Raw genomic sequence first — 27,067 nt, 5'->3', positions numbered from 1 at the left:
TTCATCTAGGTTGGTAGTTGCACTGTGATAGGGTTTAACTGGGTAGAAATTGGCAGTGACTTAAACTGAGAATAAATCCCACATTGCTATCAGTGTCTAGACAGCTTAATCAGGCTAAACTAGATGGCTAAGGTGCCACAATCTTAAACTAGTAGTTATGACTTAAAACCAGTAGCTTTAGCTTTCTGTCAAAATTAAATAATGACTTTAAACCAGTAGGTAGAACTTTATAACCAGTAGTTGTGATTAAACCAATAGCATAACTAGTGATGCTAGTAGTTATAATTGTTGAAACGTGAAACCACTACTGGTAGTTTTCTGCCACCATTGTTTATAACTTTGAACCAGCAGTTTTGTTTTCTGTCACCAGCGGATATGACATTAAACCAATAATTAGGACTTTAAACCAGTAGTTATGGCTTTAAAGCAGTACTTATGGCTTTCAGTCAGAGGTTGTGACTTTAATCAAGCAGTGTTGACATTAAACCAATAGTTATGACATCAAACCAGTAGTTATGACTTTCTGTCATCAGTAATTTTGACTTTAAACCAAATATTATGACTTTATATAAGTTAGTATGATTTTAATAGTTAAGGCTTACTGACCACATCTCTTAATGTTGAACAGAATATATCAACAATGGACTGATTTTGAAGATAGCTGGGGGACTCTCACTGTTTTTCAGGACCTCACAATTCATTGATTGTCATAATTTCATGGTGATTGTGCTGATCAAATTTTGTTTATCACACTGATCAGTATCATTTTTTGATACATTAAACAAATAACAGTGAAAAACGTGAAACACCAGTAACATGAGAAACTGCAGTTCAGTATTGCTCTTTAAGACTTTTGTACATGCAGATGGCGTAATGCATGTAATCGAATGTGGACTGTAACCATTAAAATGACATTGTTGTATCAAGGTTGTGAACCAATCGGTTGCCTTGACAACAGTGGCCATCACATGAATAACCATTTCCACTAGGTCTGTAAGTGTCTGTACTGTCCATTAGACTGATGAAAATGAGCTAATAGCACTACATGTGCAGCTGAAATAGAGCTTACACACACCGGCTAGAACAGTGACGGGAACGAGGTGGAGGAACGTTCTGGAAGATAACTGTTGGAGAGCAGGAAACAGATGTGACCCACCCACCTGTCAGGCAGTCCTCCACCCTGCTCTCACAAAACAAATATATACAGGCGGAAACACACAGCTTGCACAGGCAGGAAAGCGTGTCACTCCATTGTTTCGGCAGTTTCCTTCTGCTGGCGTCAGATGACTTTTCTGCTTGTTGCTCATGTGAGAGTGGGAAAAGTGCACCATTTCTCTTTAGCTGCTGGCTAAATATAGCTGCACTTGCACTTCAGAATCATTAGGCTCTACACCTCTCTGCCTTTTCTTTTTTTAACATTTTATTTAGGCAGTTCTTGAGGAGCTGGGAAACTAATTCAGCTTTGTCTTTGTGCTTAGAGTTGAGTTGGCATCTAAAGTTCAACAGATGCAAAATTTGGGGAAACCACTCTATTGCGTGACACCTTACATCCTTATATCACACTCTTTGACACTCATAGGCAGGTTTGTGTAGCTAATCTATCTATCAGCATGTTTGTGGGAGACCTCAGAGGAAACCTGACATGTGAGACATGTTAAACTTCTACAGAGACAACGCTATCCAGGAAAACAGGAAGTAAACAAGAAGCAAAAAAAATTTATTCATTACTTACTGTACATAAATGTCAAACTGCCAGCCACTTATTTTGTCTTCTAACCTAGACCATCACTTTGGCTTTCAGTGTGTGTGTGTGTGTGTGTGTGTGTGTGTGTGTGTGTGTGTGTGTGTGTGTGTGTGTGTGTGTGTGTGTGTGTGTGTGTGTGTGTGTGTGTGTGGGGGGGCATTCCTATTATGAAGAAACCCAGACTAGATCCTTTAGACATCAGCAATAACTGACCAGTATCTCTTTTTGTTCTAAAATCATTGAATGCACCATAGACAAAATGACCCATTCTATAGAATCTGCCTTTGTGGCCATAACTGGGAAGCTCATCCCTCTAGATCAGTCTAACTGTCATTAGTCCTCATCCTCCTTGAGCTTTCAGCAACATTTGACTCTCTTGTCATCCTCATGAGTTTTCCTCACGAGGCTTCAAAGCACTTCTGTAAGTCGTTCTGAATAAGGATCCAAGTGTGATCCAACAATGTGTGTGTGTGCTTGTGTGTGAGCCTTTCTCCAAACAACGATTACAGACAGGGCAGAATCTCTTTTCTATCTTTTGACAGTGTGTTGAGAGACACATTCTCTCTGATAAATTTTTCAGAGCAGAGAAAATTTACTTTTGATCTGTATAAAATTTTTACTAAAGCTTCTGTTTTCCAACTAGCAATGTAACCAACATATCAAGAATAGTCATGATCAAATGTTGGAACTAGAAATTCATGTTTGTGCAATTTTTATTTCAATATTTCATTTCAATGTTTATTTTACTTCGAATTTTCCCAACTATTACTCAAATTACAGTCAACTAACCTACTATACTTAAGTATCAGCTTTTATGCAACTTCATGCATAAACATTTTAAGAGAAGCTTGATGAAATAAATGTGTGAATAAAATCTCCATGATGTATGGACGCTATCATCATCATCAAATGACGTAGAGTGACGTTATTATATTGTGTGGGTCAGATATTGTTCTAGAAAGACCAGGGTGCAAAAAAACAATACACAATAGATAGGATTACAAAAAGGTGAGTATCATTGGGGTGAACTTGGTGCCAGAATGTGCAAAAGATGTTCAGCAGAACAGCTGTGCATTCCTGAATAGCGGAAATAGTCATATGTTCCCAATATATTGCTGTTTCCCTCCAGAGATTATCAGTAAAATGTAGTTTTATGTTATAGGAGACATTTGATCTCTTGTATCTTTGCAGGAAATGATGCTGCTGCTATTTCTTAGAAAGGAAGATGGTCTAGAAGTCTATTTAAATGTTAAAAGATTAATAAACAAATGCTTACTGTTATAAATTGTCAGCACTGAAATTCCTGGCATGCTGTGGATACACGGATATTTAAAATGGTCCTTTATGTATTTTCGTTTGCTATTCATTCATTAGTGTGATTCATGAATCAGTCAGCATGAATTATTCTTAATACAACCATGTTTGTCGCCTGTTCGTGACTGAATAATTAAGATTCAGTAGATTTCATTTTTAAATTGCTTATCATGAAAATGCTGACTGGAAATTCACACGCAGGAAGCCGGGCTCAGATTATCAGTGGTACTGTATTGAAATTCCTGTTCCAGGTTTTCATTTCTGCTTCTGAGTATGACTTGAACCAACATGTTGTACAGTTTTTCATAAAGTTCCTAAACTCTTTAAAGCATTATTTCTCACAGTTTGCTGCTTGATATTATGGTCCAACAAAACACTGAGAAAACATAATGCATTTTTGCTATTGTTTCAAATCCATTATATAGTTCAAGTAGAAAAATATTTAAAATCATGTGATTTGAGCTGGTTGTGTTTTTAGGTTGAAGGTCATGTGAATGACCTGTTGCTGACTCTGTCTCAGAACATTATTAACCAGCCACTGTGTTTGCTTTATTCTGTTAATGTGCACTTGAGTTCCTCAAAGGAATTTCATTTCAAAGTATTCAGACACTGATAAGTCCGGTATGCGATAGTGAGGATATTATGTAATTATTAGTCATGATATGTTTGATCTTATTGTAAGAATGGATACACATTTTACAGAACTATGGCATCGAGACCGAAAATCTGAAGACCCTAGTCGGCCGGATGAGAGCGACTTCTAATAACCTGCAGAACTGTGCTTCAGAGAGGAGGAGAAGCCCGTCGAATGACAGCAGTAGTTCAAACAAACCACCCAACGAGTTCCTGACTGAGGTGGTGGAGCTTATAGGAGCAGCTAAGGGTATGCTGGCCTGGCTGGACAGGTACATGAGAAATACATGTTGATATTCATTTGTTGTTCTAAAGATGCAGATAATTAGCAAGCACTGAAATGAATGATCCTTTATTGAATGATGCCAAGGCCATAACTACTTAACAGTAAATGATGCATCTGATAGAGGTATAGCCCACGCCTCCTTTACTAAAACAGACAGGAACAGAGGCCATGCCTCCTTTTCAAAAAAGGACAGAAACAAAGGCCATGATTCCGTTACTAATACAGACAGAAACAGGCCACGCCTCCTTTATAAGACTAACAGGAACAGAGGCCATGTCTCATCTAATAAGATAAACAGCAAAATGGGCCACACCTCCTTTAGTAAGACAGACAGGAACAGAGGCCATGCCTTGTTTACTAAGACTAACAAGTACAGAGGCCATGCCTTCTTTGCTGGGCTTATCCTGATATTCTGTTATAAAGATTATTCAGATACAGGCACTAATGCTGCTTGCTCAGACTTGAGACGAAACATTCCATAAGCTGAACAGGAATGCTCTCTTCCATACTGATTAAACCTGTGTACTCTCCTCTGTCAGGACACCGCTGACAGGCATCAGTGACTTCAACTCTATCAAGAACAGGATCATCCAGCTGTGTTTGGAGCTCACCACCACTGTGCAGAAGGTCTGCAGCATGCACGCTCTCTATACATAACACATAAATGAGGATAGCTCAAACATTACTTATCTAATTGTAGATTCAACATTTGAATGATTCCTGCTCATATTAATGAAGCTCAAGCACCAGGATTTTAAGTGGTTTGTAAAATGACTGACAGGAGGCTCATTCAAACACAACCAAGCATTCTGGCCTGGAGATCAGTCTCCCAAACGTATTTTTACAGAGACTTAATAAGCATTTCCTGGTTATTTGTAAAAGTAAGGAATATAAAAATCAACTATTAATTGCACTTTTAAATGCACACGAAAGATGTTGATATTTGTTTGTTTGTTTCTGATGCTTTGATTGTATTTATCGTTCCTCATTTCCTTCTCGAGGGAATGATGCAGTGATGTGGAGACTCATTACGTTTTCTGTCTTTAATCACAGGACTGTGCTGTGTATGAAATGGAGGAGAAGATACTAGAAGTAGTGAGTGGACCTTTTTTTTTAAGATAATTTTAGTCATCTCTGTCTGTCACATCCGTAGTGTAGATCCATATTAAAAGAATCATCCTCTGTTCTTGAAAAGGTGAAGCCGAACACGAAGGTGTGTCCGGCTCTATTGTTTAATCAGCAAAGAAGTAGGATGTTTTCCTCAGGCTTGTGCCTGAGTATCCTGTGTTATATAACATAGCCTCAGAAGTCCCTCACGTCCTCGATTCGGATTAAGTGCCCAAATCTCGATTCAGATTCAGTTTGTCGTTCCCACCATAGATAACCTTTGATCCCATCTGAAATTCCAGGGATTCCAAATTTTTACACGTCTGACTTATTGTGCGTGTTTAAATAGATCCAGAAAGGTGGAGATTTGCAGACCATTGTTTGGACGAACTCTAGCGGTTGTGTCCCATGGAGCCAAACAAAGCAATGTCAGCTTCCTGAAACAATGTGCCTCAGCAGTGGCCCATGACCAGAGATTTTGATGGTGCAGAAGAACATTGCTATTGACATCAAACAAAATAAAGTTGCGAAGCTCACACTTGGCATGTTATTGGCTTCTGAATTATTAGAGGAAACACAACCGTAACGGAGAAAGTCAATAAGGTACAGCATGCCGTCTAGCAGCTTGCTTTGGGTGCTTTAAGTTGTTTAAGTTGTCCAGTACATCAGGTATTTATCCTGGTCACAAAAGACTTAAATAGAAGAGCTAATAACCAGAGTTGCCAGGTCTCTCCATTCCCAAAATTCACACAGATTTTTTTCATAAAGAGAAATTTCAGGCAATGGAAAAGGGAGATCCATTCTGAAATACTGTATTCAGTATTAGAAAGTTAGAAATTATTAGAAATTTATTAGATTTAATACTGATTATTTTCTAGAAAAAAAAGTAGTATGTAGAGAATTTTAAACGATCCTAAACTGTCCTGATCCTCCCCCAAACATGGGACCATGTGATTCTTTTCCTATTTGTCTCTATTATTGCTTCCTCACCTACTGTTATGGCCAAGCCACCACTGATGCGTCTCCATTGTAAGTTTTTGTATTCGATTACAAGCATAATCACAAGTCACATTCTCGATCGATGATTTTTGATTGACTTATGTTTTCATACCAAGAAATACAAACAAACTAAAAATGAAGTATGGAAATAAAAGATCATTTGTGGAGCACAGAATGAAAGAATGGGTCAGATAATATACTCAACATCAGTGACAAAATTGGCAGAAGTTCCAACTGTCAAAAGCCTTAAAGGAAATTAATAAATAAATAGCATGTAGTGAGAGTTTAGCACACACCCATAAGTCATACCAGGAACTTGTCTTATGGATGTTCCACAACAGAACATCAGCACAACCACAATGACATAATTATAAACAAATAAAATATGTCATTCTTTAATAAATAATTAAAAGCTTTTTTGCTGTGGTATAACACTCTAAGTCCACTTTGGGTTAGGCCACATCACGCCACACCATCATTCTCTCCCGTCATTACTTTCCTTACACTTTACCACTATAACTGAGGCCAACTAATTAGCTAACTAGCACATAGCAGCAGAAGTCATAAAGTCTTTATAGAGCATTAAAAACAAAACTCCAATGTCAATTTATTTTTAGATGTGTTGGAAAATAACCCTAACCCAAGTCACTGAACTAACAATTAGCATCAACATTATTGGTTTCTGCAAGGTTGAGGTATGACATTCTGCAATGTCATAAATTATGATCTCTGAACTAACAGAAAATTTCTACTTGTAATGTGGTAGAGTTATAACCTCTGCGATATGATTTAAGGAGCAGGCCTGTTTTTCTCCAATTTCTTAATTTATAATAAAGAAGGTTGTTTCTGTCAGGCTCGAGTTTTAACCGGAGTCTGTGAGGCGACCAGGAGGACGACCTTTGACCCCCTGAAGAGTCGCACTACCTGTCTGGAGGAGGTCCACATCACTGATGTCAAACCAGAAGAAGGGCTAGTAAGTGGTTTCTAACACAACCCAAACACTCCATACATTACAGATACTACAGAGAGCATTACCCCAAATTGCATTACCCAGTGCACACACTGGCCATAGAGAGCATTGTTGTTATTTCTCCAGAACTGTAATGGATTAATTGTGTGTTTCTTTTATAGGGAATGTACATCAAGTCCACATACGACGGGCTGCATGTGATCACTGGAACCACAGAAAATGTAAGTGAAGCCATTCCATTTCAAACAAGATGTTTCCTTCCAACGGTGACGTGTTCATCCTTTACATTTCAGTGTTTTTTTTACTGTCATCCATCTGCATGTGAATCTTATCACAAGCCTTGTTTTCTCTGTGCAGTCTCCAGCAGACAGAACCCAGCACATCCATGCCGGAGACGAAGTGGTGCAGGTCAACCGGCAGACAGTGGTCAGTCTCTCAGATGTTCTCACACTGATAAACAAAAGGGGAAGAAAGAAAATGTGTAGTGCTTGGAACTGATAAGATAATTTTGTGAATTTTTGTTTTATCACTATTGTTTTATCACACTTAAATCACACTCAGCAGTTAAAAGGAACAGGTTGGCTAAAATTAGTATGTATTGATTTCCCAAATGAAGTTGATCTTCTTTGTGATTCCACATCACTGCAGAGTTTAATGCGACAAGTAATGGGATCTTATAGCTACTAATAGCATCTTTGCAAACTGTATGTCTAAATGATCATATTTAGACCTCAAAAATATGGAATATAGAGACAGATGCTTGAGATTTTAGGTAGGAGGGATAAAGATCTAATATTTAACAGTAATTTGGCAATTAAACTTTTAGTGTGGAACAATGAATTATATCACAATGTCTAATCAGTATCATAATGAGAAAACTGTGGGATAAACTATTACAAACTACACACACACACACACACACACACACACACACACACACACAGAGATACACACATGCTTAATAGGCAGATAGTTAGAATCTATCATGATTTCAGATTTTTTTTAATGATTTGTATCAGTTTCATGCTTCTGTCAACCAAACATGCTAGAAAGCTTGTAATGTCTTCATTCCAAGCTATTCACTTCTGGTGTTTGTCCTACTCATACAAAATGAAGATCACATTCAGGAGATCACATTTCAGTATGAGTAAACACCTGAAATAACAGTCACTTATATGCTTCATTAATTTACAGTCTTGGCTAGAAAGAAATCAGCCCTAGCCTCACTTATCCCATCTAACCGTTGCTATTGTTGTTATGCTTGGTTGTACAAAATTCCTAGATAAGAAATTGTAATTAGGGTCCGAGCACCGAATGGTGCGAAGCCCTATTGTTTTTGCTTGGGAGTATTATTATTTTATTTTTATTTTTTTTTCCCCACACATTGGCCAATTGGGGTCCCTTAACATGTTCAAAAACTCTTGAAATTTGGAACACGTCAGAGTCGTGCGACACTAGGTTTTGGCAAAGGCTGGAATACGGGCGTGGCAGGGGGGCTCTGTAGCGCCCCCTGTAATGCAAAAACAAACATTGGTGCACAGATCGGGCAATTATGTACGCACATGTACGAGAGTTGGTACGCATATAGATCTCACTGACCCGAACAACTTTCGTGCTCTAAACTATGAGCTCCGCCCAACAGGAAGTCGCCATTTTGGATTGTTTTATAAGTGCATGTTGTGAACTTGTAAATACTCCTCCTAGGGAATTCATGCGATTGACATCAAACGTTGTGAACATGATGCCGAGACATTGCACTTGCTAAATTGCGAAGAGATTTTTGATATCTCGAACGGTGCTGCCATGGCGAGGCGACAAAGTTATGGCGAATTCAGAGAAATGGGAAGTGTCTAATATCTAAAGCAAAAAATGTCTTATTGGGATGAAACGCGGTGTGTATGTTTGGCCAAGGATTCCGATCGCATCGATGTGCCTATTGTGCCTATTGTGAAACTTTTATATACTCCTCCTAGGACATTCATGCGATTGACACCAAAAGTGGTCAACATGATGCCGAGACATTGCACTTGCTAAATTGCAAAGGGATTTTTGATATCTCGAACGGGGCTGCCATGGCGAGGCGACTAAAATATGGCCAATTCAGAGAAACAGGAAGTGTCTTCTATCTAAGGCAAAAATAAAATGTCTTATTGTGATGACATGTGGTGTGTATGTTCGGCCAAGGATTCCGATCGCATCGATGTGCTTATTGTGAGTCCCGGGTATAGCGCCACCAACAGGCTCCAGGAAGTGTGTCAGTCACAAAGGTGGATTTTTTGACAGCTGCATGCGGTAAACTTTTAAATATTCCTCCTAGGGGATTCATGCAATTGAGACCAGACTTGGCCACCATGACACAGAGATATTGGAGATGCGAAATTGCGTACGGATTTTTGATATCTCAAACACTGTTGCCATGGCATCGTGTCAAATTTTACTTTTATTTCAGGCATATTTAAGGCTTTTGGCTTGCTTAGTTCAACTTGAAATTTGACACATACATCCCATTTGTCGGCTGTTAAGTGTGGACAAAAAGGTCAGACAAAGGTGTGTCTCTTAAGTGGCTCACTAGCGCCCCCGTTTGTCTAAAATGTGGGGGTTTATTTACCTACAGTCCCCAAATGGGTCAGTAACAACATAAAATAGTCCACTGATATTTACCCACTTGATGCACTTGCCCACCTGCATTGTTTTCTGGGAGGCACCGTATAGCGATAAACAAACGTGCGAGGGCCCGCCATCGCTGCTTGCAGCTATATTTTAATTTAAAACCAAAAACCTGAAGTGGACACCCAAAAGAAAAGCTTAAATAGCTTATATGAAAAACAGCAATGCTTAACCCTGCTAATCGGAATTACTTCTAATGTGCAATTCCACCATCCTCACATTCTTTTTGATGTGATGTGACAAACAGTGTGGTGTGGAAGAGAGGGATTCAGTTATAACATAACCACCAATTCCATCCATCCATCTATCCATCCAGCCATTAATCCTAACACAGGGTCCTAGGGAGCCAGGGGACGGAGGGCAACCTATTACAGGACACACAATCACACATACCCATTTAAACAATATGGACAATTTAGAGATGCCAATCAATATCTACGATGCATGTTTTTGGACTTGTGGAAAAAACCTACTGGAATCTGTTGCACTGTAGTCTGTTGTCCCACTGGATATGGATGAGATGAAAATAAAATCCCTGCTTCTTTTATATTGTTTTTTTATTGGTGGTCTGCACCATGCCAGGTTTTAAGAATGAATGATGAATGAATAGCTCTGGGTTTTCAGGTTGTTTTGTCAGACTCAATGCAGGTCTTGTGGTGTGTCTTAGGTGGGCTGGCATCTGAAGAACCTCGTTTCCAAAATGAAGGAGAATCCACATAGTGTGATGCTCACACTGAAGAAGAGACCTTCAGGTACAGGAAACTTCACTCCTGCTCCACTGAAGAACATGCGCTGGAGACCTCCAGCTGTGCAGGTTTGTATTACTAATCATAGTTGGATTAGTAATTGGTTAGGTTTTTATATTTCCCAGTCCAGTCCACTGGTGTGTTATACACACACACACACACACACACACACATATATATATATATGAATGAGTGGCAAGCTGATACAGTTTTCCGTTTCAGTCATGAACTCCATGTGGGTTTCCCCCAGGTTCTCAGGTTTCTTAACACCAACCAAAATCCAGAAAAAAAATACATATGAATGCAAAATCCATTAGTTCACAGGATGCTTAGGAGTCTGCTACATTATTCTTGTAAAGGATACTGAATATTACTGTTGTCTGTTGTGGACGTGTCTCGCTCAGCTGTTTTAGGTTTTGATAACTGACAATAAACAGAGTGAATTCAGCTGACTGTAAAAATCTATACATTTTACCACATGGCTATTGTTTAGTGTGTTTTAATTTTGCAGTTTTTATAAACCAACCAAATGGGAACTACTATTGAAATTTACTGGAGCGTATTTTAACAACTCATTATCTAATTCAAGTTCTTTTCTTCCTGGTATTGTCTCAGGGAGTTTCCCTTGCAACTGTTGCCTCGGCTTGCTCATTAGGAGTCATTTAATCATGTATATACTAAATTGTTATATTCTTATAAAGGTGCTTTGCAAAAAATATTGTTCAAAAAATGTTGTCCAAGTGCTATACAAGACAATGTCCTAGCGTTACACAAACAAAAGTAAATTGAAGCAGTCAAGAAATAAACTTGTCACTTTACTGCTTTCGAGTGCATACACAGGTTAAAGAGTCACATTATACTTCAGTTAAAAGTGTAACTAAGAAACTGTATATGTAAATACTCTAAATAGTTCCTTTTTTGAACAGTTGAAAAAGGATCCTAAAGTGCCAGGTCACTGTGAGGTACTTCACATCATGGATGGTGCAACAGAATAACCTCCAGAGGAACTAATGCTAATTTAAAAAACCCCATCAGATAAAGTGCTTAGTCGAATATTTTCATGTGATGTGATTTTTCAGGAAAGAAGTCTGCACTATAATTGACAGTCTTTCATCCTGTGATCTAATGATACACACATTTTGTATATGTCATGTCATTGTGTTTTGTGTAGTACAATAAGAAAGCCTCTTGTTAGCATCCATCCTGGGTGGTAGAGGGATTTCTGTTCTTGTGCCAAATGAAAACAATGAGACCCTTAACACTATGAACTCACACGCAGACTCACACTCATACAGGCTCCTTGTCTCACACACACAAACCAGCTTTACACATGACTCATGTTGTGCGTACACAATGGGAGTGTGTGTTGGAGTGATGGCGGGTCCCTACACTTCAGGATGTGTGTTTAACCCTGATTAATTTTCGTCTCTAAATGTCAGGAGTCTATTGATTTTTTTAAGCTGGCTTTAGTGCTTTCTATACGCACTTCGCTCCACACACACCTTTTTTAAAAGGTCACACCACATCACAACATATTTAAGTGCACAGATCACAAGTGTATTTGTTCTGGGTTTGGAGTTGATGTATTTGTTAATTAGAGGTGCTGATAGGACACATCTGATGGGGATAGAACTGTACTAAACAAGATTCTCAGAATCTCCAAACACACGCACACACACACACACACACACACACACACACACACACACACACACACACACACACAAATATCATTTCTATATGATGCCTCCACAAACTGACACAAATATGCATGGGTCTTACCCATATAATAACATATTTCAAGCGAATATAGTTTAACATTCAAAATATTCTGTTCTATTGTCGATGTAGAAATGGTTTAGTGTTACTGCCATTACAAATAAATGTGTAATGGTGTATACATGCAGTTTACCCAATGATGCAATTACACAAAGCCTTGCAGCTTTATAAGAAACTTTGAACATGTCCTGACTGATCGACTAAATTTAATGTAAGGAGAAAGGATGCTTTATGTTTTTTAAGCTGTAACAGCACTGAGCAACACACTGAACAAATCTTTGTGTTCCCAAAATGAGTCTAATGCATGTTTTGTGTTAATTGTGTTCATTTTAGAGTGCTCCTCCTAGCCAGACTGCTCACTGTTCCAATGTAGAAAGTTCAGCTAAGAAAGAGAAGCCAGCCATTTTGGACCTGTACTTACCCCCACCTCCAGCTGTGCCCTACATGCCACGGTGAGTGTTCGCTTTATTTGACTCATAACTTACAGGAAAATGATCAATGACAGGGTGGCGTAATGAAGCCTGACACAACATTTTATTCTTAATAATACTGTTAGTTATTAGAGAATTAACATATAACATACATTTGATCATTTTATCTACTTACATTTATTGTTGTGGTGCCGAGTTAGTTCTTGAACCAACACCTTCAACTGTGCTGTGATATGATCAGATCTAATATTACGTTACATTGTTTTCTATTTGTATGGCAAATCTTTCTCTCTGTGTCTGTACAGAGATGTAAAGGATGGCACACGTTCACAGGTCAGAATGAGGCAAAAAGCTCCTGAATCCCCGAACTCCTCTCTAGACCGAGCTGCGAGACGACGCTCTAATCTCATAGACTACATCAGCAAACCCAACAACTGCATCTCTCCTCCAGAGCCCGCCATTCCGCAGGCTCGACTCCGCCAGCGCACGCCCTCCAGAGGTCAGAGCCACAAACACATGAACACCTGTTCAACTTTAATATCATGTAACTAACATGGGGGGAAGTTGGGGGAAGTCATGGCCTAAAGGTTAGAGAGTTTGACTCCTAACCCTAAGCTTGTGGGTTTGAGTCTCGGGCCGGAAATACCATGACTGAGGTGCCCTTGAGCAAGGCACCGAACCCCCCAAACCAACTGCTCCCGGGCGCTGTTTATTTTTTTCTGCAATTTACTCATTTTCACACAAATGCCTTTTCAGAATTAAAAAAATATAGATTTTATATTTTAAAAAAATATAGATTTTAAAAAATATAGATTTAAAAAAAGATAGATTTTACAAATAAATTTGACCTTTTCTAATGGTCTAATAGTCTATTGTACTCACACACAAGGCAAACACAGAAATAAGCCATGTGCTGGCACATTTTCTTAATAAATATCAAGCTTATGTAATGCAAAAACGATAACGATAACCGCTGAAAGCGTTTGCTTATGTCTTGATGTGCTTGGAAAAAGTGGGCCTTATATCAGCACAGTGATAACATTGTGCGATTTATGTGTTTGCAAAAGTACTAATCAGGGCTAATTAGAGCAATGCGTGCGTGCATGTGTGTGTTCTGCAGGGAAGCCGCGGCCCATGTCTATGCCTGCAGACACGTGTGTGGGCCTGTCTGATTCCCCCTGGGCTTTTGGAAGAAAAGGTAAGAGCAAACAGCCAACAGTGATCCTAGACACACAGCACACCTGCTCTATATTCCCTGCGTTTCTCACTGCAATCAATTGGAACAAAACACTTTTCAACATAAAAGTCAGGCAAAATACAGTCTATGTGTGTGTTTAAGCAGGTGGATGTTATACATTTTTGAAAATATTCGAGTATGATTGATTGAGATCTAGATACACTCAGGGTAGATTGAGATCTAGATACACTCTCCTGCTCTACTTACTCCACTTACTACTTATCTGATGGTATACAACAATGTCAGTGTGATTGTCTAGACAGGAAAGTCCTACATATCCTACAGATGGGGGACTCGAGTCATATGACTTGACTTGAGTCAGACTTAATTCGCAAATTTGAGACTTGAGACTTGCTTGACAAATATTAAAAAAAGACTCGACTTGACTCTGACTTGACATTCAAGACTTGAGACTTACTTGTGACTTGAGTTAATAGAGTTTAGTTTTTTATATATACTTTTCCATGGTCTTCTGCCATGTTTGAGGCATATTGAAACTTTTCATGCTTTTATGTTGGCCTTATTTCAGTTACATTTACATCTTAGGCTTTGTAGTTTTGATTTTTATTCATTTTTAGATTTTTATTGTATTTACAACTCACCTGTATGTGGCGACCTTTTAAAAATAAATGCATATAATCATTTTTTGTTGCAAATAAAACTCTCATAGAGTTTCAAATACTGTAAATACCATAAATACTGTAGATTTAACTTTGTTTAATATATACATTTAGTTAAATCATCAAACATCTGTATGACTTGCCAGTGATTTGCTTGACTCAAGCTACGACTTGACTTGACTTGCTTGACATAAAGCAGTGACTTGACTTGACTTGACTTGATTCTCACAAAAATTGACTCGGACTTGCTTGAGACTTGAAGGTTAAGACTTGAGACTTACTTGTGACTTGCACATGTGTGACTTACTCCCACCTCTGCTACATATGCTAACTAGCTAATTATTGTACTACATGTATCTAGCCAGCTAGCTATCAATAAAAGAACGTTAAGGCTAGGTACAGTTTGTATTTTACATCATCAATTGTCATAGTGCTGCTGTTACTGGAGACTCCTTCCATAAATGTTAAATTAGTATGTTTTTACTTTATTATTAGCTTTACATTATATGGTGCATCCACTAATCAAGTCCGTGTGTAAGTGACTATTAAAGTAATAATATATTGCAATGAACATGACTTGAAGTCAGAACTGAATTGTGCCATCATTTACAATAGCAGTGTACTGTACTGTCTTACTCGACTCTATCTAATGGTTCTATCATTTGTGTCTCAGGTGAAGATGTCTTACGCATGTACATGAGTAATGAGCGCATTCCTCCCATCACTGAAGAAGCGTGTTTTCCCGTGCCGTACCGGCCAGCCAGTGAGAAGCAACTCCTACGTGGGGTCGACCACATCCGCGGCAGTCAGTGCTTCATCAACGCCGACCTGCACAGCAGCGCCACCGTGCTGTACCGAGACACCACACACCGCAAGAGCCGGACCACACGTTCCTCCAAGAGATCCTCAGAGCTTTCAGCTCTCAGCGCCTGGTTCGCTCGACTGAAGCTCTTCACACGCTGATGAACGCTGTGTTTTCTGAGGACTGTGTCCTTCTCTATTGTCTCATCACTTCATTTGTCTATGTCCAGTATTATTATTTCATAATGATGAAATGTTATATTTTCATATTTAAGGTTAAGTGTTCAAGGAATGGTAAAAAAGATGTTTATTCTAAGCCGAGAACCTTGAATTAGCCACGTTTGGACGATCTGTACATTTACAGTGATGGCTATAAAGCTTTCATTAATTCGTTCATACATTCTCAGTGACTGCCTGGACAAGGGATTTTACAAAATGATGCACAGCTACTGATATAGATAGAGAGAGCTGCACTGTGTTACACCGCTACAGCTATTTGGCGACCTGTTACCTATTAGACCAACCTCACCCAAATGTTTTATACAAATACACTTCAATATTCATTTAGTCATTTGTATTGCTTACAGCTTTTCATCACAAACTTGCCTCTAGACATTAACAGGTGAAACCCAGAGGACAGAGTGATACCAACCTGCACTAAAGAAAACGTTATTCTGGTTTTCCACCTATTACATTACAGTCTTCTGGTTCACAGCCAAGTTTTACTGGTATTTCTAAGTCACAGGAAATCACGCTGTATCCTTAACCACAGTGATGGCACTGAAGATGTGGATGTGGTTTGATTGGATCGGATATTTATAGGAAAGCTTTTGGGTGAGACAGACTTTTGTTATATGTTAGCTATTAGTTGTGAAAAACCTGCTAAACGTAACATGTCTTGGCTGATCAGCTTCAAAAGGGGGAACATTGGGTAAATCAGATTTTTCTGTGAACCGTTCCTGCCGCTAATATCCCTGTTCCACCATGAACAGGATTCTTAGTCATTAAGAAAAGTCCTTTCTAAGAGTCAGATCTTAAATCCATTTCCTCTTACCCTGTGTAGGTGGAGTGTGTTGCTTTTAATTTATAAATGTTTTCCATGTTTCTTTAGTTTGTATTCAATGAGCATGTTTCTTGAATTGCTTGTGGTTCCCAGCAAAAAAAACATATGTGCATCCTTAGTGCATTTTCATGTACCTCATTTCTAAAATGTCTTGCCACTGGTTATGTACAATAAGCTATAGAGTGTACTCAGCATGCCAGAAGGTGTCTCTGAACTTATGAATAGTTTAATTAATAAGTGACTGCAGTTGTTTCAATTTGAAGCAGCTCGAAGAAATGCAATGGGTTTATCTCTAGGAAAGATCAATTTATTTTAATGTTGCTTCATTATCCTCACAGCTCAAGTAAAAAAAAAAAAAAACAAAAAAAACCAAAAGAAGTTACCTCAGGCACCAAACATGTCTTAACTGACTGACATTTGCAAGTGGGAGTTGGTGGACATTTAATTTTAGGTTAAACTGTTGATTTATGTATTGAGGGCTTTGAACTAGCACAGATGTTCAGCCAGTTCAGTAAATAAAGCAAATAAAGAAGAAAAGTCAGACTTAACTCTTCTAGTCCTGTAAAGCTCTTGTAAAGTTTGTCAAATGTCACTTGCCACATCCTTTCCTGGATACGTAATAAATTAAAAGCTTTTTATCTGAACTTACTTTGACCTCTTCTGTGCAAAAGGACTAATTCAGTATATTACTGAGAAAACATGGTGCATTAGTTTACATGGCCATACAACTTAATAAAGATAAAAATGTTATATAAACTGGACTGATGGTGTATATTTTCGACTCAAATCGACACCTGGTGAACAAATAGAGAACTTTCTTTATTTGTTTATAGCTCAGTGGCGACATCTAGTGTTTAAGCAGATGACTATGCCGAGTGAACTGCGCTTCAGTGGCTGTACTGCACAGTTCATAAATTAAGCTTTATAACTTATTCTTGTATATAAATATTCCCTACAGAAGGAAGAGCACTGTTTGCATTTGTGAAGCAGCAAAATATAATAAAATAGAAGAATCGTTTTAAAAAAACATTTATTTATCTATTTATTTATTTATTAAGTTATTAATTCTCAAAATATTCATTAAACCAAAAGGTTCTGAAAATGTTCCTGTGTGTTGCAGTGCACTCAGACACACACACACACACACACACACACACACACACACATTCACACCCAGTGGTGAATTTGCATGACCAGGAAACCCACTTATTCATGGTGAGAATGTGTAAAACTTCACACAGACAACCTTCAAAATACAGATCATAACTCAAATGTAGCCAGCAACCATTCATTGTCTTGAAAAAGGGTTCCTAATAATTGTTATTAATAATAATAATAATAATAATAATAATAATAATAATCGGATAAGCGGTAGAAAATGAGTGAGAGTGAGTAATAATAATAATAATAATAATAATAATAATAATAATAATAATAATAGCCTCAAAAGAAACAGAAGAGAATTAACAGACATAATATATTCCACTATATTACCCGCAGTGTCCGCATGACATTGACCCAATATCTCTAATATAAACCGTTTTCCTAAAAAATAAATATTTTAGAGAAAAAATATTTACTGAAAAGCGAATCGGTTCACCAAAATGTCCGTTCACGCGGAACCGATTCTTTATTGAATCACCAAACGCTTTAGCTTAACGCGGTGAAAGGTTTGTCAAATTTTTACTAGTTTCTTCTGTTTGTTATTCAAAATGAGCACTAACGTGTTTCTGGAAGCCATTTTATACACTACCTGGAAGCTTCACTTATTCCACTGTTGGCTTCAGGTAATCTGGAATCATTGACCAGATATTATTATTATTATTATTATTATTATTATTATTATTATTATTAGACAAGTCATAATAAATTATCAATCAATAGAGCAGTTTGCTGTTTCTTTGTATAGATTAGCAAATAAAACTGTAATTAAATGTTAGTTTTGTTCAGAGATTTTCCAGCTACAGCCTGAAACGTGGAGAGTTTAATCAACTTAATTGCAATGGACTCGAATAGTGTCGGTTCTTTGCAGAGTTTGTTGTCCTCTGATGTTAATCCTGCAGAGCTGACAGACATGCCGGTGTCAGTAAGTGTTCACAGGCTCTGAATGTTCAGAAAGAGGTGTCAGTTGCATGCAAAAACACAGAGGGTCGAACAGCAACACTCTTGTTGTGAGGGGAAGTGTGTGTGTGTGTGTGGGGGGAGAGAGAGAGAGAGAGAGAGTGAGTGAGTGTGTAAAAAGAGAGAGAGTAAAAAGGGAGAAAGAGAGAGGGGGAGTAGCAAGAGAGAGAGAGAGCAGATATTGGGGGAGGGAGGGAGAGAGAGAGAGAGAGAGAGGGGAGAGATAGAGAGAGAGAAGGGAGGGAAAGTAAAAAAAAAAAAGAGAGAAAGAGAGAGATCTTGAAAATGTACCCTGTCTGTGTTTGACTGTGTGGGCTGATGGCTATGTCGCACTGTGCCCATAATAGCAGCCACTCTTACCTCTGATCTCCTCTGTTCTTACCTCAAGTTTCCACTACAAGACTTTCCCTCTGCAACTTGTCATGGTGAGTAAATCAACCTGATACTCAACTACACAAAAAGGACAAGCAGTCATACAAAATTATTCCAATCATTTAAAACCTCAGGTGTCTTGTAATTTAAACATGATCTGAATGATGTGTGTGATGTTTCTACTCTTCCTACCAGAACTGTGTATATTTGTGTGTTCATGTACGATGTGTGTTCAGGTGATGCCGTGATGAGTCGGAGGAAAGTCTCGGTGAAGGAGCTGGGACAGGTGGACTGTCATGGCTGGCTTTACAAAAAGAGAGAGAGCCGAGCTTTCCTGAGGACCAAATGGAAGAAATACTGGGTCGTGTTGAAGGAATGCTCTCTGTACTGGTACACAAGTGTGTTGGTGAGTCTTGTATGGTTTTTAAATATAGGAACATGTTTACATTTTATACAGCTGTATACGGACAAAAGCATTTGTAATATTTAAATATTATTTTAAGGAATACTTAAACCAAAGATTAAAGTGTTATGGGTTAGCCAAGACATGTTTGGTGTCCAAATTTAGCTTTTTTTTGTGTGTGTTCAATCAGGGAAGTACTGGACCAGCTTAACAAAATGGCACTGGGGTTTTGTTCCAGTAAAACCACTGGCACAAAAACTGCACAGAAATTGTCTTTATATGGATTCATGCTGTTCAATGTTTTTTCAATCAGATTGTGATGCATCATTTACTACTAAACACACACACACACTTGGGAAATGTTTCTAGCCCGGCTTTTTTTTTTTTCTTGTAATATGTCATCAAAAACCAAACCTCAGCCTAGTTTGTGCCTGTGGTAGTTCGAGATCACAGGTCTTGGCTGACACAAGATAAAATCATTGTGGTGGTATATCTGCGACAGGTTTTGGTGTTGACAATATGAATTCTCATATATACGTTTTTGCTAATGATGCATCTGAAGTGTGGTTATTTCAGCTACTATTTTGAGCTTTCCAGGTCATCTAGAACTAGGTCTGTCCATCCGTCTGTTAGGGGTTGAGGCAATGGTGGCGATGTGGCTTAATGGTTTGATTGTTTGCCTTGCACTTCTGGGGTTGGGGGTTTGATTCCAATTTGATTTGCATGTCCTTAGAGGGGTTTCTCCAGGTACTCCAGTTACCTGCCTCATCAATTCAAAAGAGATGTATTAAGGGCTGATGAGCATCTCATTATTGCATGTGGTGTGTATGTATATGTGTGTGAGATGGTATAGCACACTTTTTAAAGGCTCCCCCCCTTGACCCTGAGTACCAGTTCTTCTGATTGGGACGGTCTTGTTTTATCGGCTACTTCATGATATCAGGTGATTGTGTCTTAAATATGGTTACACTTCACATGATCAGGCATGTTTTTATTTTATTTGCCTCAGCTTGAAAAGACATGCCATTTGGATGCTTCATGTAAGTTCCTCTTATTGGTTTTGTTGTTCATTTTGTAGTTGCATGGCAAAAGTAATGATGCAAACTTCAGACACCAAGCTGAATCTGACTGCTTTTAGACTGAAGGGAAAAAAACTTGTGTAGTTTTAAATAGAGCTTTCATTAAAGGTATTTCTATCTAATCCAGCCCAGTCCATAATTTGCTTCAAATGGTCAAGAACAATAGATCATTTGCACAAGAATGATAGTCTCCACCTCTCCTCACAACTCTGTTGATCACAAGTGATTAAGGCTTTGGCTTTGCATTTGGCTATGATTGGTGCAAAATGGCCACATTATTTTAGGAGATTTAATCCAATTTAAAAGCTGAAATCCAATCAGGCTGCTGTTGAAAAGCCAGCTGCAGAACCTGCTCAGCCTCAAAAGTCCTGCGTTCATGAAATCTTCATGTCATCTTCTAACAGGCTCTGAAAGCTGAAGGCTACATCAACCTGAGAGGCTTCACTCTGGACCAGGCGCATGAATGCAAGAGGAAGTTGTGAGTGTTTTTTGGTTTTTCTTTAATCAGTTGGTGGGTGTGAAATCAGCAGAATATCATACAAAACCACATTGTTTGCCAACGTGCAGCTCTATAACACAGATGTTTGCAATTCAGTAACGGTCGTCCCATTGGCCTAGGCTGTATGTTTGAATGTATAGCCTCACCAAACATACATTATCTTCAACTTCATCTAATAATAATGACGTTAAATGTAATCTAACGAAGAGAAATGTACTATATTTATTGATTTGGTGGAATTTTCCAAGTAGTCTCCAGTGTCAGGAGCAAGGGCTTTGCTGTTAGGTGGGTAACATCACATGCTGCTTTATTTTGTCCCTCTAAACCTCAAGAGGAATAAGAAAAAAAGAAGCTGGTGAGGTAACAACCCCCAGTTTACTATTACACAAGAGATAAAGGGAACTATTTTACCCTACAGGCTTCTCATCCATACACTCATATTAGCTGTAACCATAAATTGATTAAGGGTAAAATGTGTTACTATGCTGGTATTGCAAACAAATCAGCTATAGATTTGAGCTCATCCTCATAACTCATCATCATCATCAGATTTAATGTGTTCTTTTTTTTTGTTTTGTTTTTTTAACTACAACAGCATGCCTCTAAATGTGAATATCTGATGGCAAGTAGGAATTGCAAGTAGGAATCACACAGCCACTGAAAACCTTTTTTTTTTTTAATTTTTTTTACAAACACCATTTATTTGTTAACACTTTAATTTCTATTTGAAATTCTCAGGATGAAAACTTTGTCTGTCTGATAAAAAATTTAGCTTCACGTTGACACAATCGGTCGACTTTTAGTGAGCGTTTTTTTAAATGTTGTCCCAGATTGTGAGTTTGTCTCGACAACTATGTTGATGCGTTTCACCGTCTAATTGTAGCTGAAGCCCCTCACGAAGACACTACAGTAATCGAGTGGTTAAGCATCTGCACTAATAGCATGCTGTCACCTTCTCAAGCACAGGAAATAGTCTGCTAAACTAACTACAGTGTTCAGACCGTGTGTTCCCACTTCCGCTGCAGGCAGAGTGACTTTATACTGCTTCTTGTGTCACATTTGCTGTGTCTAATCATGTCTACACGCATACACACACAAAGTCTCAGCCTATGCACAGACCTGTCTTTTAAATCAGCATGGGCCATGTGTGTGATGCATGTAAGCAATCATTGCCTCCTGTTTTTTTTTTTCTTTAGTGCTATAAAGGCCAGCCACCCGCAGGTCGTGACTCTCTTCTTTGCAGCCGAGAACTCACAAGATATGTACAAGTGAGTGTAGAAAAAAGTGTGTGTGTGTGTGTGTGTGTGTGTGTGTGTGTGTGTGTGTGTGTGTGTATTTCTGTATTCAGTTCTCACTAGCTCTCATGTGCAAAGTGGCTCTTTGGCATATATTGTATATAGAAGTCAACTAGCACTTCTTTCCTTATCTTTCGCATTTAAAAAAAAAATAAAAAAACACACCTTTGACACTTTTTCATTGTAACTTTGAACAAATGTTTTAAACTCATGGTATCTTAAGTATGTAACTTAGTGAGCCAGCATTAATGTATTCAATGTTAGAGATTTAAGCACTTATGTACGTCGCTCTGGATAAGGGCGTCTGCCAAATGCTGTAAATGTAAATGTAGAAGTCATGAGATTATGAGGTCCACATAATGGACATAACTTCTCACACACATAATTGCACACATGCACCTTAAACTCATTTGCACACATGCACAATTGCATACATGTACCCTGTTGTGTAAGATTTATTGTATCAATTTGATACAATGTTTATTTGTTTATTTTCATGCTCACAAATCTTTTTTCTGTGGTAACAGGTGGTTGAGTAAGTTAACTGCAGCCTCTAACAAGGAAGACCTTCCAGAAGTCAGTACTGCTGGTAATGATACACACAATTCTTACAAGCGTGTTAGAATTCTTACAAATTCTTACACACACACACACACACACACATTTTCAGAGTTAAATTGTAATTATGACCTATTTCTGTGCCTTATATAGAATGTGGCCACATGTGCACTAAATATGTCACTCAAACAAGGTCACAGTTTTCAATCTGACTCTGGGCATAACATATCTTTTAAACTCTCTCTGTGGGTATATCTAGAGTGTTACAGTGAAGACAGTGAGGATGAGGATGATGTTGAAGAAGCAGGAGCCCAGTACAATGAGCAACTAACCACCAGCTCTGTCAATGTGAGTTGTTATGACTTTTTGTTCTTTGGGGTTGCCTGTTTTTATTGTGCATGTATTAAATAGTGGAAACTGTGTGTGTGTGTTATGCAGGGCTGTCTTCCTCCACCACGCTCCAGCTCATCCCCTTGCCAGGACATGCTCCCCCTTGTGTCTCCGGTGTGTAACACCTCGGAGTGTGTGAGTTCAGACAGCGAATCGTGGCTGGAGCTCAGCTCTGAGTCTCAGGGCCCGATGAGTGTCAGCGAGCATAGTGCCATCGGCCGGCTTCAGGATTACCATGGCAATGAACGTAAGTGAACATCTGCCTTAAGGTCTCAGTGCAACCTGATACCAGCATGGCATTTTCCCCAATTCAACCATTTAGTACTTAAAGCAACAGGATGATGAGGATGACCTGCCATTTTATTTAATATACCTGATAACCTATTGTGTAAAAAGTCAGGAACCACAGATAATATGTTGATCAGGTATTTCAGTCTGAACATGTTGAGCATGTAGAGCATATGTTATAAATAAAATATAAAAAATAAAGCATGTGTAGATTTACCCTGTTGATTTAATGCTATACATTTATACACTTTACATTCTTTATACTCTCTTGAATCCTGCATTACATCTTTCTTCTATGTTGTATTTTTTGTTATTTTTATCCTTCCGTGCCCTTTTTTTTTTTTTTTTTTACACCTTTCTACATTTTATAGCCATACATCTTGGTTCCTACATTTGTAATAATCAGTACAATTTCCTGTCTTATATTCTGTGCCCAATCTTTATTGCCTTTCATATTAAACCTGTTATAACTTTTAATCTGTACATTACATTTTGCTCCTTGCTATTATACAGAAAGTTTTTTATCCAAATATTACCCTCTTTAGTTCCCTACACTTTTATATCCTTCAGTTTTACTTTTATTTTTCCTTTATGTTGGTATTGCATAAAAAGGGGCAGAGTCTGGGTCTAATTTGGATAAGGGGATAAGTTGGAGTATTGTAGTGTTAGGGAGAGTTGTTGTGTTGTAGTAAGAGTGCAACAGAGGTGCACTGAGGAGTGTGTTATAAAGGGCATCCTTTAAATACACGCATGTTTTTCCATTAGATCATTTTCCTTTTCTATGCATGAAAAAGATTCAACAGTCATCTATGGGCAGTTAAGGATTAAGCCTAAATTCGGTGATCCTGTGACAACCTTTAGATTAGTAACCACCTCCCTAACCATCACATTGTTGCTCCACCAGACCCACCATCTGATGAGCTAGAGATGCTGTATCTGCACCTCAAACAGGCCAACCTGTCCCCATGCGGAGAGCTGCAACCTGTGACTAAGCGGGACTACAGATCATCATTCATCCGACGCTGCAAAAACGACAACATCAACGAGAAGCTGCACCTGGTCCGAGCTCTCAACAGTACTTTAAAGGTAGGACATTTCTTTTAAAGGTTTTTGATCAGCCATGTCATTTTAAATGGGGTTTGGCCAAGAAGGAAGCAGGAGGTTATCATTCTGTAAGAGCTGTGATGTTAGATTATCTTTCATCGATTACATTTTTTTATCTATCTAAATCTATACATCTATAAGTCACGAGTAACATCTATAACAATACAATGGATGCTACAATGGGCTAATTTAGGTAATTGTTATTCAGTTTATATTTAATCAAGAATTAAAGGGCATAATTGTTTTAGAAAAAAAAAAATTATTTAGAATTGTTTTTATTTTTTAATTTTTATGTTTAATTTTCAAATTCTAGACTATTTAACTTTAACCAGTTTCTATCTAAGAGTTATAAAAAGGTGTTTATTTATTTACTTGAAGGTTATTTTGGTCCACAAAATGTGAGCCATGCAGACTTGTGCTGTAGTGTGTTTATAATAATATAAATTATAATAATATAGTGTGTTTATAACCCATTAATCAACACCGCAATTGTAAAATAGACCAGAAGGTGTCGACATTTCTCACATATTATTAACCACACCATTCTGACGCGTGTGTGTGTCTTCCAGGCCAAAGAAGCAGACCTCCTGGCTCTTGAGCAGGTTCTAGCAGATTCAACATTAGATGGTAATAAGTACAGACGGTGGAAGAGTGCAAATGTTGTCCTGCTAGAAGAAATCACCCAGAAAATAAGGACAGTCGAGGTACAACCAAATGCTCATCCCGAACAGGGGCCATCCTCCACACCGGTTGTGTTCGTAGAGACCAGCCTGTGAGCATGTATAGAATATATATAATTTAGCTTGTTTTTCACTTTTAATCATAGTTTTTTGTTTATTTAATGAGCTTTTAAATGTGTGTTAAGCAGGAATGTTGTAAACTGTCATCTAGAAACATTTACCCTGTTGCACAAGCGGTTTTCACTAGATGATTGTAAAATGCTTCTTAAGTTCAACCACCACTCTTTATCGCACAGCTTGAAGTTAGACATGATACAGGCATGATTTAGAGTATAAAATGGAAAACCTTGCAGATTTTTTTAAACTCATTCAGACTTTGTCAAATATCAGTCTCATTAACACATTTGGACACTAACTTGTTGCTCTCTTTTTTTCATTCTTTCAAATTTTGAAGAATGTTTCGAATGAAAGCTACAGAATTTAAACCAACAACTAGCATCAAATTACTAGTTTGATTGTTTTAATATGTATGTATTTTCTGTAAATAAATCTCAAATGTCTTCTATGTCATTATTGCATGCATAAATTCTTATTGCATCTTATAAGATATTATGAAATAATCTTCACACAATGCAACAGTAAGAAATCTTTCACCATAAACTAATGATCTGTAGATTTCCAAAAGAGTAAATGAGACTTTTGCAGTCTTTTACACAAAGCTGTTTAGTCTTCTGGTGTACCATCTGCGAATGCATCCCGACAGATTCATCAATGAGACGCTGAAGAACACAGTGCTGACATGCAGATCATATGCAGCCATCTGTTGCTGTCTTTGTATCAGAGTATAAAGGGAGCTAATCCGACTGCCATGCCTCGGCCTTGGCTCCGACACTGATTTGTATGAGAATCGAGCATCGTCTGGACACTAGATGTCTCTGTGGAGCATCCCGAAGAGCACGATAAATGAGTCTTGGTTCTGTTCAGTCATTCATCTGACTTTGTATGTGCAGCTGTAAATGTGAGCATAGAGATGAAACAGTGAAGAGTTAAGACTCTTGGACAGTCTGACAACACGCTGGTCATTAGTGCACTACCTTATCTGCTGAATTTCCACTGGCATTTATCTAAGGTATTATGAGTTGCGCGCCATCGATCTATCCAACTATCAACCTTTAGGGTAATTCATGAGACTACTGTCTATTGAATGGGACACCATAAACACACACACACATTCACATTCACATGTTCAATTACTCCTAGTTTAGTGTTACTAATCCTCCTACTTCCATGTTTTCTGCAAAATGTGTGGAAGCCCACAATAACACAGAGAGAACAAACTCAAACCTGAGACCCTGGAGCTGTATAATAACAACCTGCACCAGACACTGCTTCAGTAACCGTTATATCCAGGTCAGGGTTTTAGCCAATTCAGCTTCTGGCTTTTCAGAGTTGAATTTTCACAAACTGCTGTTTCGTATAAGCTCTGTAAATAGATTTTAAATGAAATATTATGAAACATTAATAGATTACCTTTGTTTAAATGTCTTTTTTCTTCTTAATTGCAAAATCAGTGGTACATAAATAGCACCCAGTCATAAAATTCTCATCTCATACTAATGTGCTGTAATTATGATTATATGATATGGCACAAAATCACACAGTCCTAAGGACCGCATGCATTAGAAAATAGACTGCCTCAATTTTTTAGGCCATTGAAGGTTAATAAACAGATGGCTGTACAATTTGACATATATGAGGACAGAAAGCAGAATTGTAACCTTTCTAGGGTGCAAAGAAATGTAGTGCTTTTATTTGTTCTGGTGATATTACCTGATGCACCTGTAAGAAGAAAAGTCAGACAGAAGACAAGAGAGCTACAGT

At 38.1% G+C, this 27,067-nt stretch overlaps 1 protein-coding gene across 1 annotated transcript in view; it reads left to right on the top strand.

Annotated features, from left to right (window-relative positions):
• Positions 1-25,756, top strand: part of LOC132842418 (connector enhancer of kinase suppressor of ras 3-like) — a 40,008-nt gene extending 14,252 nt beyond the window's left edge. The window contains exons 3-25 of the mRNA XM_060865097.1: positions 3,761-3,963; positions 4,517-4,604; positions 5,031-5,072; positions 6,937-7,056; positions 7,215-7,274; positions 7,411-7,479; positions 10,388-10,534; positions 12,579-12,697; positions 12,982-13,175; positions 13,797-13,874; positions 15,207-15,491; positions 16,398-16,402; positions 18,068-18,184; positions 18,430-18,483; positions 18,907-18,943; positions 19,127-19,296; positions 20,777-20,850; positions 22,068-22,139; positions 22,694-22,755; positions 22,984-23,072; positions 23,163-23,361; positions 24,307-24,488; positions 25,076-25,756. Coding sequence (XP_060721080.1) covers positions 3,761-3,963; positions 4,517-4,604; positions 5,031-5,072; positions 6,937-7,056; positions 7,215-7,274; positions 7,411-7,479; positions 10,388-10,534; positions 12,579-12,697; positions 12,982-13,175; positions 13,797-13,874; positions 15,207-15,491; positions 16,398-16,402; positions 18,068-18,184; positions 18,430-18,483; positions 18,907-18,943; positions 19,127-19,296; positions 20,777-20,850; positions 22,068-22,139; positions 22,694-22,755; positions 22,984-23,072; positions 23,163-23,361; positions 24,307-24,488; positions 25,076-25,282 — 2,673 coding nt within the window. The 3' untranslated portion in view covers positions 25,283-25,756. The remainder of the gene's footprint in view (positions 1-3,760; positions 3,964-4,516; positions 4,605-5,030; positions 5,073-6,936; positions 7,057-7,214; positions 7,275-7,410; positions 7,480-10,387; positions 10,535-12,578; positions 12,698-12,981; positions 13,176-13,796; positions 13,875-15,206; positions 15,492-16,397; positions 16,403-18,067; positions 18,185-18,429; positions 18,484-18,906; positions 18,944-19,126; positions 19,297-20,776; positions 20,851-22,067; positions 22,140-22,693; positions 22,756-22,983; positions 23,073-23,162; positions 23,362-24,306; positions 24,489-25,075) is intronic.
• The last annotated feature ends 1,311 nt before the right edge of the window (positions 25,757-27,067 follow it).

This window comes from Tachysurus vachellii, chromosome 3 (assembly GCF_030014155.1).
Source record: "Tachysurus vachellii isolate PV-2020 chromosome 3, HZAU_Pvac_v1, whole genome shotgun sequence".
Classification (NCBI taxonomy): domain Eukaryota; kingdom Metazoa; phylum Chordata; class Actinopteri; order Siluriformes; family Bagridae; genus Tachysurus; species Tachysurus vachellii.
This window is presented reverse-complemented; position numbering and strand designations above follow the sequence as displayed.